Source organism: Elephantulus edwardii, unplaced genomic scaffold (genome assembly GCF_000299155.1).
Source record: "Elephantulus edwardii isolate Elephantulus edwardi_28Jun2011 unplaced genomic scaffold, EleEdw1.0 scaffold00079, whole genome shotgun sequence".
Taxonomy (NCBI): domain Eukaryota; kingdom Metazoa; phylum Chordata; class Mammalia; order Macroscelidea; family Macroscelididae; genus Elephantulus; species Elephantulus edwardii.
The window spans coordinates 1,104,458-1,122,451 of NW_006399829.1; the positions used below are offsets into that span (position 1 = coordinate 1,104,458).

At 43.1% G+C, this 17,994-nt stretch overlaps 1 protein-coding gene across 3 annotated transcripts in view; it reads right to left on the bottom strand.

Moving 5' to 3' along the window:
- Positions 1 to 9,173: 9,173 nt before the first annotated feature.
- The window catches only part of GDNF (glial cell derived neurotrophic factor), a 42,150-nt gene continuing 33,329 nt past the window's right edge, over positions 9,174 to 17,994 (bottom strand). For all 3 annotated transcript variants that reach the window (XM_006889540.1, XM_006889541.1, XM_006889539.1), the window contains one exon: positions 9,174 to 9,661. In XM_006889540.1, the coding sequence (XP_006889602.1) occupies positions 9,174 to 9,661 (488 nt within the window). The remainder of the gene's footprint in view (positions 9,662 to 17,994) is intronic.

Consider the following 17,994-nt stretch of genomic DNA (forward strand, 5'->3'; position numbering starts at 1 on the left):
GTGTTTGCTCTTTTCCTCCTGCCTGAAATTTCTGTTCCTATCATGCTCCTGCCTCTGCCCCTCTGCCTTGTCCATCTGACAGCTGCCTGCACATACATCTCTGTGCAGCCAAGTTTGAATTTCTCTCAGAAGGGTTGCCAGATTTAGCAGGTTAAAGTACCAGATACTCAGTTAAATTTGCATTTCAGATGAACAACAAAGCCATTTTAGTGTATTTTCATTCTTGCATTTCTCAACTGAATTAAAATAATTCCTTGTGTTTATCTGAAATTCTGATTTAGTGGCGAGTCTGGTATTTTATCTGGCAACCCTACTCAACCCTCTTCCACGTTGTCAGTGCCCTGTTTTCTTCCCAGGCATTCGTTCCAGTAGCTGTTTCCTCTGAGGTGTTCTAGAGCTCTCTCCACTGTCTGGGATAACTTCTCCCCTAGTTCCTCCAACTCCCCCGTTTACATCCCCATCATCTATCCCTTACCTGCGGTGGATCCAGGAGTGTGCCACTGTGTTAGTCACTGGGTGTGAGCAAATGCGTACTTTCCCGTTATTTCCCTCTAACTATCTATTTATTTTCAAGGATAAGGATGACTTGGCAGCATTTGGTTTTCATTTCATGCAGGGTGGTTGTATGAATAAGACTAAAGATGATTTAACCATTTCATGAAATGATAGGAAAGATTTTGCTAATAAAGATGCGTCCCATGAAGATTCTCTGACCCCACTACTTCATTGCCTGAGGGGAAAGTCCCAGGAGTCTGAGATTTGTACCCTTTACTCTTTTGTTCCAGGAAGCAAGTGTGGATAGGACAAGGCCTCAGGGTCCCTTCATCCCATGGCTCTTCAGTGTGAACTTTAAATTAGGCTTAAGTGAAGGGTGTAGGTGTTTCTGTTTGGGATTTTTATTGTGACTATAAACTGGTCAATTGACTGGAGTTGATTCTGAAGAAGAGATAGCCCATGAGGTGAGTCCACATGGGCTTTTCCGAGGTGGTAGTACAATGGCTCAGTGCTAGGCAATGAACTGAAAGGTTTGTGGTTCAGTTCCATCCAGTGGCTCCTCAGGACACAGATGTGGTAACACATTCTTATATGTTGCCTTCAAATCAATTCCAAATCATATTAACTCCAGGTGATTGCAAGTCTGTAATCTTTCTAGAAACAGATCGCTGGGGGGTGGGGGGTTCTCCTCCTGAAGGAGTTTAGAACTAACAGCCTTTTCTTTAGTAGCCCAGCATTTAACCAAGATGCGCTCTGTAAAGCTCACAGCCTAGAGAAACCTATGGGCAGTTTTACTTTGTCACATATGATAATTATGTTTATGAAAGTAGATCCCTAGAAAGGCATCTGGTGGGCCTTGAACCACCAACCTTTCAGCCTAGGGCATAATTGTTTGAGAAGCACAAGGATGTCTCTTCCATGTTTATTGTGGGGAGCACTCACTGCCACACAGAGCAGCTGTCAACATAGAAAACCAAGGTTGAAAAGGTCTCATTGCATGAGCTGCAGCCATGTCTTGACTTGGTGTCTGGGTCCCTAATTCTGTGCTCCTATGTTCATTCTCTGCAGCCAGAAATTCAGGGTCAGACACCCCCATCTCAGAGTTTTTTCAAAGGGCCCACGAAAGGGGGAGACCTCTAGCCTATGACAATGAGCCAAATTGTTAGCCTTTCTAAACAACTTGAGCCAGCTCAGGGCATTTCAACAAGCAGTGGAGAAAGTTTTGGGTTGTTTTTCCCCCCCTTGCTACAAAGATTGATTTTCCTGGCTTCTAACACACTCTCCATTTTTTAGGTTGAGTGGAATTTCCAAAGTTGACTGCTGGCTCATCGATGTTTCATTACTTTGTTATTCATGCTGAGCAAGAAACCACAGTACCCACATGTCCTCTGTGTGTGTGTGTGTCCGTCCCCTGGAGGACGTCATCCAGTAGTTCTTGCCTCTCTACTGATTTCTAGAAGACATGTTACAGTGGAAAGATCTTCTTTCAGGAATCTTTCCAAAGCCCTGAAGAGCAATGATATCAGTTTAAAGACTAAGGTGTGTCTGATTTAAACCATAGTTTTTCCAATCATCTGCTTTACATCTGAGAGCTGGACAGTGAATAAAGATGATGGGAGAATAACCAATGCCTTTGAATTGTTGTGTTGGAGAAGAGTGCTGAAAATCCCATAGACTGACAAAAGAACAAACAGATATGTCTTGGAGAAAGTGCAACCAGAGTGCTCCTTGCAGGCAAGGATGGCAAAGCTTTGTTTCACAGACTTTGGGCATGTTGTTAGGTGAGGATATTCTTTAGAAAGAGATAACGTGCTTGGGAAGGTAGAGGGTCAACAAAGGAGAGGAAAACCCTCAACCAAATGGATTGATACAGTGTCTGTCACAAGGGGCTCAAACGTGTCAGGATGGTAAGGATGACACAGGACAGGACAGGATTCAGATCTGCTGTTCACAGGGTCACTATGAGTCATTCTTGACTTAAGAGGACTTACCAACAACATAATAACCGTCATTTTGTAGCATCATGCTACAAAGAGCGTGAAAAGAGGGAAGCTGTCCAGGATCTCATTTTGCTTGGATCTGATCTACATTCAATGTCGATGAGAATAGCAGTCAAGGAATTAAATAATATGTTGTACCAGGCAAACCTATTGCAAAATACTTCATACCCTGAGATATTGGGAAGCATTATGTTAAGTGAATGAACTCAGTCTCATGAGGACAAATACTGCATAAGACCATTATTGTACAAATAGAAGGATAACTAGTAAAATATGTATAGGAATTCAGGGAGTGGGAGGGGTGAAGGGGATAAGTAGGGGTGAAACCACAGGGCTGTACAGTTTTCTGCCTGGAGGGAGGAGGGCTGCAAATAGGAATGATCTGGGCGAAAAGACAGGGTAATAATGGGCAAGATCCAACAGCGAGTGAGTTTATAAAACATAATGTATGAGAATGATTGTATGAAACACAATGTGAATGAAGAATAGTGTGAAATGCAATGTATATAAACTTTGTAAGCAAACCAATTAAAAAATAATTTGAAATAGAATGTGTATAAATGATTGTATGAAAACAATGTGAATAAAAGATTGTATTAAACACAAAGTCTATGAATGAAACATAACATAAAGCAATTATTACATGAAAACAAATAAAAAATAAAAAAATAAAAGGGAGGGTGGTGAGACTTCACATGCTTTGGAGATATCATCAGAAGCCACTAGTCTCTGGAGAAAGACATCATGCTTGATAAGGGAGAAGAGCAATGAAAAAGAGGAAGATCCTCAATGAGACAGGTTGATACAGTGGCTGCAACAATGGGTTCCCGCACAGCAGGGGCTGTTGATGCAGGACGGTGCAAGGTGGGGCAGTATTTCACTCTGTTGTACACAAGGTCACTATGAGTTAGAACCTTCCTGACAGCATCTAAAATAAAAAATAGCAGCCCTGCTCTTAGCTCACCTGGATGCTTACAGGCCAGACAACTCAATCCACAATACTTTCAAGAGGTGGTAGGAGAAAACCAACGATATATTCTGAATTATAGATAATTCAACGATGTGTTTGGAATTCTGAGCAATCTCCTCCAGTGTGATTAACTGCCTCTGAAAATCTGAGGAAGGTTCAGCTATGGGTCTATTCCGACTGGATGGTACACAACAACAACAATAACAGCATGCCCTTGTTGCTAGGGAGCAACTAGTAGTCTAGTGGTAAGAAGCTGCACTGCAATTCCAAAGGCATACAGTTCATATATCTGTGGAAGAAGGATGGACAGTCTCCTAGGTGATTTACTGTCTCTGAAAACCTGCTGGAGGGTCAGTGATGGATCTGTCCAGACTCGGCAGCACACAGCAATAACAACATTAACTGCCCTTGTTGCTAGCTACAAAGTTCATTAATTTAGTAATGGCTGTGATAAGTCTTGAAGTTATGTTGTTAATTTTGCAAAAACGATCTGGTATTATTCCATTCAAAGCTTTCCGAACCTATTTCATCAGAGAAGTTTCTAGTGGTTCCAAAGTTTAACTGTTGCCTTCAGTGCAGAAAAGAAAAAGCCTCTCAAAACATTGATTCCAACTCGATGGCAACGACTTGAGTTGACTTGATGCCAGAATCTGAGGTTCAAATCCCAGTCAGTGCAGCTTGTGTGCAACCACTGTTGGAACCAATCGTCTGTCTGGAAGCTTGCATGCCGCTATGATGCTAAGCAGATTTTTCACTAGAGCTTACACATTAGACCTGGTAAGCCACTTGGGAAAATCAGCTAGTGAAAACCTTATAGATTCTAATGTCTGGCTGTGGGAGCAATGCAGAAGTGGGTAGAATTGTGTTCTGCTGTGCACAAGTCCACTGCAGTTAATAACATTTCATCCTCCAATTTCTCTCTAGAAGCATCCCACCAGGCTAGTAATGCTAGGAAAACACTGGGGAAAATGACCGAAAACAATGTGAAGGTAAGTGTGAAAAGAATGTGAAGGAAAGTCAGTGTGACCTGACCTGAGGACCTTCTCTTTTGTCTCCACACCAGGATCTTGGATTAGAGAAAGTGCTGTATCACCCTTGGGCTCTTATAGCCAGGTCACACAGAAGAACTCTACACACCTGAGCATATAACTTGGTCCCAGAGTCAAGTCTTGATGAGAAGGAATATGTATACTGGGATGGGAAGGGCACTTGAGGCAATGCCTCTCAAACTCTGCTTTATTGGGAGGCTTACACTGGTGGCCACTTAGAAGGGTAATAAGAGCTCCAGGGTTTTGTTTTGGGCTTTCATACACACTGGGGAATTAGTCATGAGGTCATTTCTGACATACGCAGGATATGTGTCATCTGAAGAGAAAGCATCTCTCCCCCCCGCCATCCCTGACCCCCCGGGCACTCACGTAGTCTCTCTTTGGCATGCTTTTGTTGCCAAACTCAAGCTCATGGTCACCATTTGAACCATCCTGGGAATTCTTTGATCTTACCACGGAGAGGTAATCTTAAATGGGTCACCAAGAATTGTGCAAAATGGTGGCCTTGGCCAAGCTCTTTGCCGCCTCGGAGCTTTGCACAAGTGCTTTCTCTGTTCAGGCTGGCATTGTCTGGTCTCTAGAATGCCTGGGTGGTGCAAATGGGTAGCATGCTTGGCTGCTAACCAAATGGTTTGAAGTTCTAGTCTTGGAGCTACCTTGGATGAAAGGCCTCAGGAATGAGGCACTGAAAACCCACTCAAGTGCACTTCTGCTCTGGCACACATGGGTCACTACTAGTTGGAATCTGTGCAACAACAACTGATTCGTTGAGTCTTAACATTCAGGTTAAATGGCACCTCTAATCCTGTTTGTAGTCTCATAGCATTTATCACCACATGGACCACTACATATTTTACTGCTTCAACAGGTATCCTTTTTTTCCCATGTAAAATAGAAATTCTAGAGAGGCAGAGACTTTTATTTTGATGACTATTGGGTCTCTAGTGCCTTGAACAGTGCCTGGCATGAAGTAGGCAGAGAAGATGTATAATTGTTGAATGAATAAATGAAGAACAACTTTGTAATCTTTTTCCTTGTTTGGATGATGACTGGTGGTTGGATGGTGGTAGGCAAGGCAGTTGACCAATGAGTGGACTAGGTAGTAATAAAAGGGGAAGTCTTCTAACTCCTTTATTGGCTATCTTCTTACCAACCTTTCATATTTAAAATAGTAAAAATTCTATTATTTTGCACATTAATGGTGTATGTAATGAATGCTGAAGTATGAGGTGAGAATAACACTGGCTATCATGATCAAGGGAATTCTGGGGGCCTAGTGACAAGAAGCTGTCCTACCATCCTGAAGGCACATGGTTTGAGGTCACCAGCTGCTCTATGGGAGAAGGATGGACAATCTCCTTTCATGTGATTAACTGCCTCTGAAAACCCACTGGAGGGTCAGCTATGGGTCAGTTTCGACTCTATGGTACACAGCAGCAACAACAACATCATGATCAAAGTTATGTGTCCACTTGGCTGGGAAATGGCTATCAGTGATTTGACAGTTATGTAATGATGTAATTTGGCAGTTGTGTAATGATTTAATCATCTTCCATATTTTACACCACAATCATTTTCATATAATGACCTGGTTTTTGAAACCTCACCATGTTAAGTGAGGAGTTGGTATGCTTGTGGAAGGTGTGCCTAGCCCCGCTGTGGGCCATGGGCACACAAGGCAGCACAGAAGTACAGAGAACGATAGAAATGAGTTTTTATTTGTAAAAAGTTACAAAATGATATTGTACAAAAATAAAGTCTGTAGAGAACTTTGGTTGTATAACATAAACGACCGAGACAGATCAGAGAAGTCAGAACTTCCAAAGAAGTGCACTCTTTACTATATCAGATGGTAATAACAATGAGAAAGAAAAATCACAAACTTTACCCTTTTGTGGATTTGGTGGAGCAATTTGCTTGTGTGAAGACCTGTTACGGTGTGTCAATGATACTGGGAACAACTTGGTAACACCCATTGGGGATCTAAAAGTCCTTGAGGGCCGGGACCCTCCTTGGGAAGGTAGGGGCTTAAACCTGGGAAACTTGGTCACCAAATCTGCTATGGTAATCTGAGACAGACCGGTGACTTACAGCTATGTCCAAACTGTGCCTCAAGAATGACCAGATGGCTTGGTTTGCTCCACAATGGCCCCAAGAGAGGGAGGAGGGGACCATTTTTTCTGTTTTGTGTAAAAGGAGCAGAAAGGACAGAGATGGTGAGAGGATGGAGGACTTGGGTCTTTTGGAGCATGGCTAGGGATGTCTCGTAACTGCTGCATTCTGACAACTTTGTCAAAATTACATGACTCTATGGGAAGCTGGGAGGTCACTGAATCCTTACATCTCTCATACTTTTGTAGTAAATAGCCACTAAGAGAGTGGTAGATTATCTCCTTGATAAATGCCTCTTATGACATTTGTAAAAAGCTCTACTCTAGGGCCCAGTGCGTGTTGCCTGTGTTGGCTGCCAGGCAAATCTACAATTTGGGAGCCTTGTAAGGGAGCTCTGGTGGAGTGGTCCTTAGGGCGTTCCACTGCTAATTCAAAGACTGTGTCGGTCTGGTAGTTCAAATCCACCAGCAGCTCCAACGGAGAAAGCTGGGCAACCTCCTCCCATGCAATTTACAGCCTCTGAAAATCTCTGAAAAAAACAGAGGGTCAGTTATGAGTCAATTCTGACTCGAGGGCAATACATGAGTGAGTGATGTAGTGTAGAATGTATCGAGTTGCTAAATGGAAGGGTGATGGTTCGAATCCACCAGTAACTTTGAGGGAGTAAACTGACCAGTCTCTACCTATCAAGATGTATTGTCTCAGAAACCCAAAGGAAACTTAAAGACAGTGCAAGGGTGTGAGAGGTTGCTCCGATCCTCTGCTTCCTCCTTCTAACAACTTTCCCCATTACCTTGTGTGACGGCTTTGCATGAGTGTACACCCGGGGCATGCCAGGTGCCTTCTTCAGACACCCTGCTCAACCACCTTCATCAAGGGACAGGGTGTGCAGGAGCAACAACTGCAAAGCCAGATGACACCTAAGTGGCCTCTACGGGAACCAGGCAGTCCTCACGTAGAGAAAGGCATCATGTGCTTCAGGGCCTGCCCTGGCCAACCAGCCTGCATCTCAGGAAGCTGGTGGTTAGATAGAGATTGAGGATGAGTTCTCATAAGTCACGCAAAACCATGGCCATCTGACAGAATGTTTGGGTCAACATTAAGTCCAGAAATACCTACTGAATGGAACTGGCCCTTTATATATATGGTTATGCATACTACAGATTGATATATGAGAGGAAAAGGGGACTAAAGGCTTAAATATGACATAAAGGGTGGTATAATTTGTTCAGTGATGGAACAATGAAGAAATTAAGCCAAGTGCCAACAGTGCCTGCACACCGTGCCCCCAAAAAGGTGGCTGGGCAGAGACATTTCTCTGATTTTTTTTTTTTTAATATGGAAAATGCAGAAGCCTGAGGAAATCCCAGGGCTTTTGTTCAAAAAAAAAAAAAAAAGGTAAAGTAAGTGATTTTTAGAGAGCAAACCCTTTTTTTAAAAAAAAATACTTTGAAAAGCATGGACCCTTGTTCCCAATTAAAATTTCTGGTGTCACCTCTCTTTGTGTTTTGTGAGCACATATACTTTGGCACCTTTGAAAAGAAACTTTAATAAATAAGGGGAGAGAAAAAAAGAGAGAAATTCATTAGTGAACAGTAATAAATAATAATAACTTAAATCTCAATAAATAGCTTCTCTATATTTCTGTATCTGAAACAGATGCATTGCATCGAGTAGCTTCTCTGGTCACTGGTGACCACGCATAAACGGAGCTGGGGTGTATGTAACATCTGTCTCTCTGTAAACCGACAGGCCACGTGGGTCTCCCCACTCGCTCTCCTACAAGAATGCTGCCGAAAGCCACAACTGGTTTCCTGTTGCCAAGGAGAGAAAGGAAATACCTTCAGGTTTGTCTCGTCGCGGGGACAGCCTCTCTGGTGCCGATCCCACTTCCTCCCACCCCCCACACACCGTATTCTGGATCAATTGCCAAATGCTGGATCACAAAACAAACGCTGGTTGGCGTGAGCCTCAGTCCTCAACTTCCAGATGCAAAGGTTATGCTCTCTCTGGGTCTTTGTTTTGGTGGCTGTTTTCTTTTCAGGGGTCCATCTCAACCGAGGGACTGAAAAGAGCGCATTCTGATTTTGAGCAGTCACAGGTCGTGCCAAGTGGGCTCCCCTGGGGGGTACTCCTGTTCCTCGGGTGTCTTTAAGTAGCTGAAAACAAACCACAGGAGACACGCTGGTTTGGTTCTTCGAGTGCACCCGCCAGAAACCCGATGGAGACGTGAAGGCAGTGGACTGTATCGGAGAACTGCTGGCGACATCCAAGCAGGGACAGCAGCCCTCAGCTCTGACGGCATCGGCTTCAGCCCTGGGGGAACCAGATGGCCGCTTCCTCTCTCACCCGTCCAGTTGTCTGCAGCTGGATCTCCTTCTACCAGGCTCCCATAACGGCTACCTGCCTCTTGCTTCTCCTCTGCTTCCGCTTCGGCCTCCTTGGTCCTCATTCTTTTCCATTCTGGGCAAACATTTCCTGGGAACCTTGGTCCCTTACTTTGTACTGTAGCAGGAATGCAATTTGCAGCAGTCTCTGGAGCCGGAGTCAGATACATCCACACTTCTTAGCGGAATGCTTTCTTAGGATATGGTAAACCAGGTTATCATCTAAAAATGATAGGTCGTCATCGAAGGCGATGGGTCTGCAGCACGCCTGCCCCACTTTGTCATTCACCAGCCTTCTGCTTTTGGATAAGTTTTTTAATATTTTGTCGTACATGTTCTCAGCAGCATCGCAGGAGCCACTGCAGTACTTAAAAATCAGTTCCTCCTTGGTTTCGTAGCCCAACCCCAAGTCGGTGACATTTAAGTGGATCGAAGTTAAGACACAGCCCCGGTTTCTGCCCCTTTGGCCTCTCCGGCCCTTCCCTCTGGAATTTTCTGGGTTAGCAGCTGCAGCTTGCCGATTCCGCTCTTTTCTAGCAAACGTAGCCGTTTGTTGTTTATCTGTTGACCTTTTCAGTCTTTTAATGGTGGCTTGAATAAAATCCATGACATCATCAAACTGGTCAGGATAATCCTCTGGCATATTTGCTGTTCAATAAGAAAAGAGAAAATGCCAAATGAGACCATTACGACTTTCACGCAGTTTTCTAGATCAGAATGCCCCAAAAGTCCACCAACATTGGGCTCCCAGCAAAACTATCAGCCAGTTAAGCTCGGTGCCACTGAAACACATGACCTCCCCCCACCCCCAAGAACCCACCCTTCAAAAAAGGATTGTCTCAAAGAAGCTACTAACACAGGTAAGTGATGTGTTTCCTAGTTAGAAATAGATCCTTAGGAGTATATTTTTTTCCTTTGGTAAAACATTTGCCACTTTTCCTTTTAAATGTTTTTTATTTTGTTGTTGGAAAAGTGCACAGAGAAAGACCAATTAACATGTGCCATTTTAAAACATGCCTGTATAAATGTGAAGGAACACTGGCGGTGTGGTGTGTTGATGTGTCTGGAGGTTTGAATTCACCGGAGACTCTGTGGGAGAAAGATGAGCAGTCTCCTCCTGTAAAGATGGACAGCCTCAGAAACAAAGTGGAAGGACACCAAGGGAGCTGACGTTATGGCTGAGAGTTACCCCAGGTGGTGTCAATGGTGAATATACTTGGCTGTTAAATGAAGTCGACTTGATGGCACCTAACAACAACAACAAGCGTACCTTGAAAGAAGGGCCTGGCGGTCTGCTTCCAAAAAAAATCAGTCATTGAAAACTTTCTGGGGTTCTGCTCTGACTCAAAATGGATTACATCTCAATGTCAGGGGGGAAAAAAACCCCTCATCACTGGGCCAATAGGCTCATGATAGATGGAGAAAGGACTGAATTTGACAATGATTTCATCTTACTTAAATCTACAATCAACACACTTGGTACCAGCAGTCAAATCAAAAGCTGTATCACAATGCGAAAATCAGCTGTCAAAGACTCCTCCAAAGTTCTAAGGAGCAACAATTCCAGTTTAAAGACTAAGGTGCACCTGAGCTAAACTATGGACTTCTCAATTATTTATTATCATGTAAAAGTTAGACAATGAATTAAGATAGTAGAAGAAGAATTGATGCCTTTGAGTTGTGATGTTGGAGAAGAGTACTAAATATCCTATGAACTGGCAAAAGAACAAACAAATATGTCTTGGAGAAAGTGCAACTAGGGTACTCCTTGGAGGCAAGGATGATGAAACTTAGTTTCACATACTTTGCGCATGTTGTTAGAAAGAACAGGTGCTGGGAAAAAGACATCACGCTTGATCAAGTGGAACGTCATTAAAAAAAGAGGAAGACCCTCAACAAAATGGATTGATGCAGTGTTACAGTGGGCTCCAATGTATTGGCGATAATGAGGATGACACAGGACAGGACAGGCTATAGATCTGCTGTTCATATTGTCACAACAGGTGGTGGTTGACTTGATGGCACCTAACAGCAACAAGCTCGGGTGACCTAGTGGTAACAAGCTGTGCTGTATGTAACACCGAAGGCACACAGTTTGAATCCACCAGCTGCTCGTCGGGAGAAGGATGGGCCAATCCTGACTCGATGGTACACAAAAACAGCACATCACCACTCTGATGCAAATGGTGTCATCACGACTTGAGGTTGACTGAAAATAGAAATCCCCTAAATCAGTTCTTGTTCAGTAGCATAACCTCAAACATGAACGGGCAGGAGAACGCTTTGGAACGCTCGCTGGAATGCAGATACCTGGCTCCCCTGGTCTGAGACTGGGATTAGGGGATTGGCATTTTTAACAAGCCCATGAGGAATTCTGATGTAGACGGTCCATGGAACAAACATTGACAACACTGACTTGAAAGGTCATAAAAGGAGTATCTTAGGCTGATGTGTGGTGGGTTTTTTTTTAATTGCTTATTAGCTCCCTACAATTTGATTTTTGTGTATGTGAACTGTCTATTAAAATTCTTTCTCTGTTTGATATTTATTTATTGGATATTTATTTATTTATCTCTGTTTGATATTTTATTTAGTTTCATTACAATTCATCCATGCCTCACCAATTTATTTTTCAAGTTTATATGCTCTCTTGCTTTCTGGGTTTTTTTGCAAGTAAGCCCATGTCTTTACCACATACTTTTCTGATCTTTTCCTTTCTAGTATTGTAAATCATAAGCTTCATTCATGACACTATAAAATATATTACCTTGGCAAACTTAAGAGACTACTTGAGTCTGAATACTAAAGCCTCTGCAGGGGGTGCTTTGCCATTTATCCCGGCTCAGCGCCTCTGCAGGACTGAGTCAAGAACCACTTTCAGAGATGAAATCAAAGCATTAAGGGATCCAAACAAAGCCTACTTTTTACTAATGAAGAGACTAATTCGCCACCCCCTCAGAATAGCGAGCTTGCAAAGACAGAGTCTGGTGATGCTGCATTATGATATTTAAATATGTTATGGTAATGTGTGGAAATGAGATGCAGTTGGTGGATACATTCTGCCCTGATCCCAGCCTCTCTTTAATTACCACTTGCCCTGTAGCAGGCAGCTCAGACTCAGGGCGACCCCACGCGTGGCTGGGTGGAACAGCGCTCCGTGGGGTCTTCAAAGGCTGACTTCAGAGGCAGATTGTGAATTTTCTCTGGAAGTGCCTCTGGGCACTTCGGAACCTCCATCCTGTTGGTAGTAGACAAGTGTAGAAAATAACTATTTGCACTATTTCTGGAGACTTGACACCATCAAGTTGTTGTGATGTTTCACTGAGTCAATTTCAACTTAGAGTCATTTGCACCACCGAGTTTTGTAAATGGTAATTTTGATGGGATCAGCTTTCTAGGTCTTCTGTTGAGCCACTGCTGGGTTTGAACTGCCGGCCTCTCGCTTTAGAGAGCTCTGGTGGCAAGAGTAGTAAGGAATTGTGCTTCCAACACAAAGGTTTGTCGGAGAAAGATGGGTAATCTTCTCCCCTGCTATTTACTGCTTCTAAAAACCCACTGGAGGGTTGGCTATGAGTCAGTTCTGACTTGGTGCCACAAAAGCAACAACAAACCTTTCAGTTAGCAGCCAAACACTTCACTACTGTCCCACCAGGGACTCCAGGTTGTCACTAGGATGGATGCTGTTTGTCCTGGTGGCAAAGAGTTTGGAATACAGACTTTAGTGTGATTACATCAGAGTGGGGAGATGATGAAATCTTTGGGTAAAAAGCGTCAATTAATAATTTCCTGGAAGCTTTAAAAGCATGCCAGTATTTATTTTGGTGTATTATGTAATAAGAAAAAAAGAATTATTTGAACATTTAAAAAACTCTAAGAATGAAAGCCATTTGATGTCCTTTTGGTTGTTGTGAAGTGCCCTCGAGTCTAGTACAACTTCTAGCTATTCTATGAACAATAGACCTGAATGCTGTCCTATCCTGTACCATCGTCCTCATCTCTGATACACTTAAGCCCATTGTTGCAGTCACTGTGTCATTTCATCTCATTGAAGGTCTGCCTTTTTATGCTGACCTTTCACCTTTCCAAGTATGATGCTTCTTTGCAAGGAATAACCCCTCCTAGCAACATGCCCAAAGTACGTGAAATGAAGCTTAGTCAATCTTGCCTCGAAGGCGCGCTCTGGCTACCCTTCCCTCAAGCTATATTTCTTTTGGCAGTCCATGGGGATATTCAATACTCTTCTCCAACACCACAGCTCAAAGCCATCAGTTCCTCTTCTATCATCCTTACTCACTGCTCAGCTTTCAGATGTATAGCAAGTGATTAAAAAGACCATGGCCTGTATCAGGAACACTTTGGTCTTTAAACTGACATCATTGCTCTTCAGTACCTTGGAGAAGTCCCTGACACAAGAGTTCCCCAGTCCTATGGGTAGTACTGTCATCTCTCAGAACCTTCACGCGTACTGGCTCCAGAATGACATCTCTATATCAAGATTCGTAGATTCAACCCCTTATATAAAATGATGTATATATATAACACACATATTCCATACTCTAGATTACCTATGATATCTAATGATGTAAGTAGTAGTTTTATGCCCCCCCCCCAGTCTTTCAGGTATGGCCCAGACCACTTAATTGCTTCCTTCCATTCCCACCCTCAAATATAGTTGATCAGCACTTGGGGACCATGGATACAGAGGATTGACTTGTCTAGAACTTTTTACATTCCCCATAAACCATTTTCCAGCTAATTTAGTCAATTTTGAGTTATATATGGCTTTGAAAAATACACCTCAATCATTTTTACTCAAAAGAGTTGTCAATAAGAATATTTTGTGCCAAGACTATGTTAAGGCACAAAAATGGATTAGACTGTGCCTAACCTATGTTGAGCGTATCAGAGACTGTGAGGATGGCAGAGGACAGGACAAGGTTCAGATACGTTACTCATAGGGTTGCTGTGAGTCATACTTGATGCAACAGTACCCAACAACAATAACCTATGTCAGTTGTTTTGTCATAAACCTAATCTACTGTTGAATGGATATCTGGTATCCTGTTGTGTAAAACTTTCACTTGTGAAGAATACTGACTATACCATGACTGCCAAAAGAACGAACCTGTTTTAGGAGAAGTACAGGCAGAGAGTTCCTTGGAAGCGAGGATGATAAGACTTCCTCTCACATCCTTCAGCCATGTTATCAAGAGGGACCAGTCCTTGGGAAAGACTTCATGCTGCACCAAGTCGAGGGACAGTGGAAAGAGGAAGACCCTCAGTGAGATGGATGGCACAGGGGCTGCAGCAATAGCCGTAGACACAGCAGAGATGATGAAGATGGTGCAGGATTGGGAAGGGTATTGTTCTGTCGTGCATGGGACTGCTCTGCCTAACAATAACTGTCTAGCTAAAATGACTTGACTTGTTCATGACGTATCATGATGAAAAGAGTGAGAACTGCACAGACTCCTTCAGACCTCACTGCTTGGCATCTGAGCTTTTGTATCGGTTGGTTCTGCTGCAGCAAAGACATGAAGCTGCTTCTGCGCTTTCCCCAGTCCTTATCACCCCTCCCTTGAGAACTGCCACAGGCCCTGTCCCCAAATGGCTGCTCTTCTGCCTGTGGCCCCTTTAATCTCCTTCCTAGCCAGTACCAAAGGATCATCTTAAAACAGTAAGTTGGATCGTGGTCCTCTTCTGCCCAAGCTCTCTATTTCTCTTTCAATGAGCTCTGGTGGCCTAATGGCAAGAAGCTGCACTGCAATACCAGAAGTGAGCGGTTCAAATCCACCAGATGCTCTGCTGGAGAAGGAGGGACAATCTCCTCCTGTACCAGTCAGATCGGTACACACACACACACACACACACACGCTAAAAAAAATCAAAGTTGACACTGGTCTAAGGCCCACGTGACCTGGCACTTCCCATCCCCCAACCTTCCTTGCTTCTGATCCATCTTCTACTTCTCTCTTCTGTATTTCCTCCCTCCCAGCTCTCCTAGTCTCCTTGCTAATTCTCAAATGCAGGGAAAGCCCTGCAGCTTGGGAATTTTACCACCTTGGGATAGACTATTCTTTGTTGTGGGGGCACTGTGAGATGTTTGGCAATGTCCTTGGTCTCTGTCCATTTCATGACATTAAGATGCTTCCAGACATTATTAATTGTCCCGGAGGGTGGCAGGGGGAGTTAAAGCCATCTCAGCTTGGGAGCCCCAACTCAGACACAACCAGAAACTCTGGGCCTTTGTGCTGGCTGGTCCCTCTGCTGAGGACGCTGTTCATGCAGACAGCACTGTGGTTCACCCTCAGCCTCCTTCAAGTCTCACTTAAATGTCAGTATAAACAAAGTCCATCCTGACCTCCCTGTTGGAAACACAAACCCTCCCCAACCCTGAGGGCAAATTGCTCTGCCCTGTTCATCATCCCCTTCCCTACAACACACACACACACACACACACACACACACACACACACATTCATTTGTGGTCTGTCTCCTCTGACAGAATGTCAGCTTCAGGAGGAAGGCCCTTTGTCTGGCTTGCTCACTAATGGACTTCATTAGTACTTAGAAAAAAAGGCCAGAGCCACAAGAGACCCTCATAAATATTTGTTAAATGAAAGAGCTTCCCATAAGAGGAGGAACAGGACCAGTTTCTGTAGAGCTGAGTTTTGATTCACAACTCCATGTGCATCAAGAAACAATGGCTTTCCAGTGGCTGATTTTCCCCAAACTAGATTGCCAGGCCTCTCCTCCGAGACACCTCTAGGGGCACTCCCACCACTGATTTTTCATTTTTGCAGCTGTGTGTGAACTGTTTGCAACAATTCAAGTGTGGGAAAGCATCCTTAATGTTTCAAGGGCTCAGATGACATCATTATGAAATGAACACCCCCCAAAACTAACCAGCCCACACCACACAGAAAGTCAGGGTGCTTTGAACGGCAGAGTCAGCTTCTACTGAGAGATGACTAACTTCCCTCATCAGTCTCTGGGAGCCTTCAGATACTACCTCTCAATGCCCACGTCCTCCGTTGTCTTCCCAAAGCCTTCGGGCTCCCCAGGAGTCATTCACCAACGGCAGGGCTGGGAGAGTATGCTTAGTTCCTTATTTTCTTTGAAACACCACCTAATTGGATTTTCAGTATGTGTTATTTTTTCCTAAACCTATAAATCATCTTGCTTTAACACGTATGCACTATGTTTTGCTTTTGAAACATGAATCGTATAGTTCACAAACTATTTTATGTTTCAAGAATAAGTTAGACAAGAGGGAATAAATACAGGTGTGCTCAGTTTAAAAAATAAAACAAAACACAAACACCAAATAACCCATGCTTGTCTAAAACTCTGAACTTCTAAAACGGATACAATAACCTGTAGGACTCCCCGACAGGGTCCCCAAGGCTGCAGGCTTTAAGGAAGCAGACGACCTCATCTTTCTCCTGTGTCTGACCCATCAGGGGCACTTATTCAAAGTGCATAGCAGTCTTCAAACTCCAGAAAAGACTTTTTGTTTTACAGAATGGCTTGCCTCATACCAGGAGCACCTAGCCTCTATTTAAAAATTCCTGAATAGATCATTAACTTGGGAACCTGGGAACACAGAAAGTGAAAATCTATTAAGAGTAACTGTCAACTGAAAGACTAATCAGAAACGACGATGAAACATTACTAAAATGTTAACATAAGTTAACGGGAAAGCATAGGCATTACAAGAGTTCAACTTAACACTGAGACTCGGTCTATGGAATGTGATAAATGAGATCATTTATATGGCTGGACCCTCTGTAATGACAAGGGGAAGCATTTAAAGGGTTCTTACTTAGCGCTCAATACTTTCAAGGTTCTCAAAAAGACATTTTCCCTCTTTAAGGTTTTTTGAATGCATGGCTTTGTCTGAAAATAAAGTGGGATCAGAGTTATCAGGTAAAATGCAGAACACTCAGTTAAATTACAATTTTAGGTAGAGAATCCTTTTTCAGTGTACTCAACATCTCAACCTCTTGCTGTTGAGTTGGTGCCAATTCATTACTGACTCTCCATTGGTCTTGGAGACTACAAATCCTGTGGGAAGAGACTGTCTATTCCGAGAAGTGGCTTGTGTGGATTCAAACCACAAGAAGCGCACAAGCAGCACAAATCGCAAGAGATTATGCCACCAGAGCTCTCTGATTTTTTGTGTAAGTGTGTCATAAATGTGAATATTTGAGATGCAGTTGTATTTTACTGGAGTCTCTGGAAATTACAAAGAGCTAATGTGCTTGGCTTCTAATTGAAAGAGTGAAGGTTGGGGCCTACCCATAGGTACTTTGGAAGAATGGCCTGGTAAACAACTTCCAGAAATACACAGGCACTGAGAACACTATGAAACACAGTTGGCTTGTTATGAATTGGAGTTGACTGGATGGCAAGTTTTGTAACTACTTCATTATGAGAGCATTAGCTTATTTTCAATTCCACTTGGCTTTCTTGGTAGACTATGCAAATGCAAAAACCATTTATGTTCTTGGCTGATGCAGTGAACATATGATTAAACCTGAATTAAAAGGCTTCCTGGCATGTGGGAAGCACTTGATAAATGCTCCATATTACTCTATAGGGTGCAGTTAATGAGAACTCTCCCTTCGATGGGAAAATGCCCTCAAATTTGGCTATTAACATGAAAAATATTTATTTAAGCCCCATGTCGAGGCCATAGGCAACTCTTACTAAGCTTAAGGGGTTCCACCCTGACCTCATTCTTGGAAAAAAAAGAACAAACTATAAATATTAATGTTGAAAGCTTTAAATGAATATGAATTTTAGAAACTAGAAAAGGGCAACATTATATTTTTCAAACCACAGAGCAAACAGGTCTCTCTATTTCAACTAGATTCCAAATCCTGAATTGTTGTTGATTGCCTTTGAGTTGAGCACGACCCTATGAACAAAAGGCTTGAAGCCCCTCTACAAGTATTGACATTTATCAAAGTTCATAG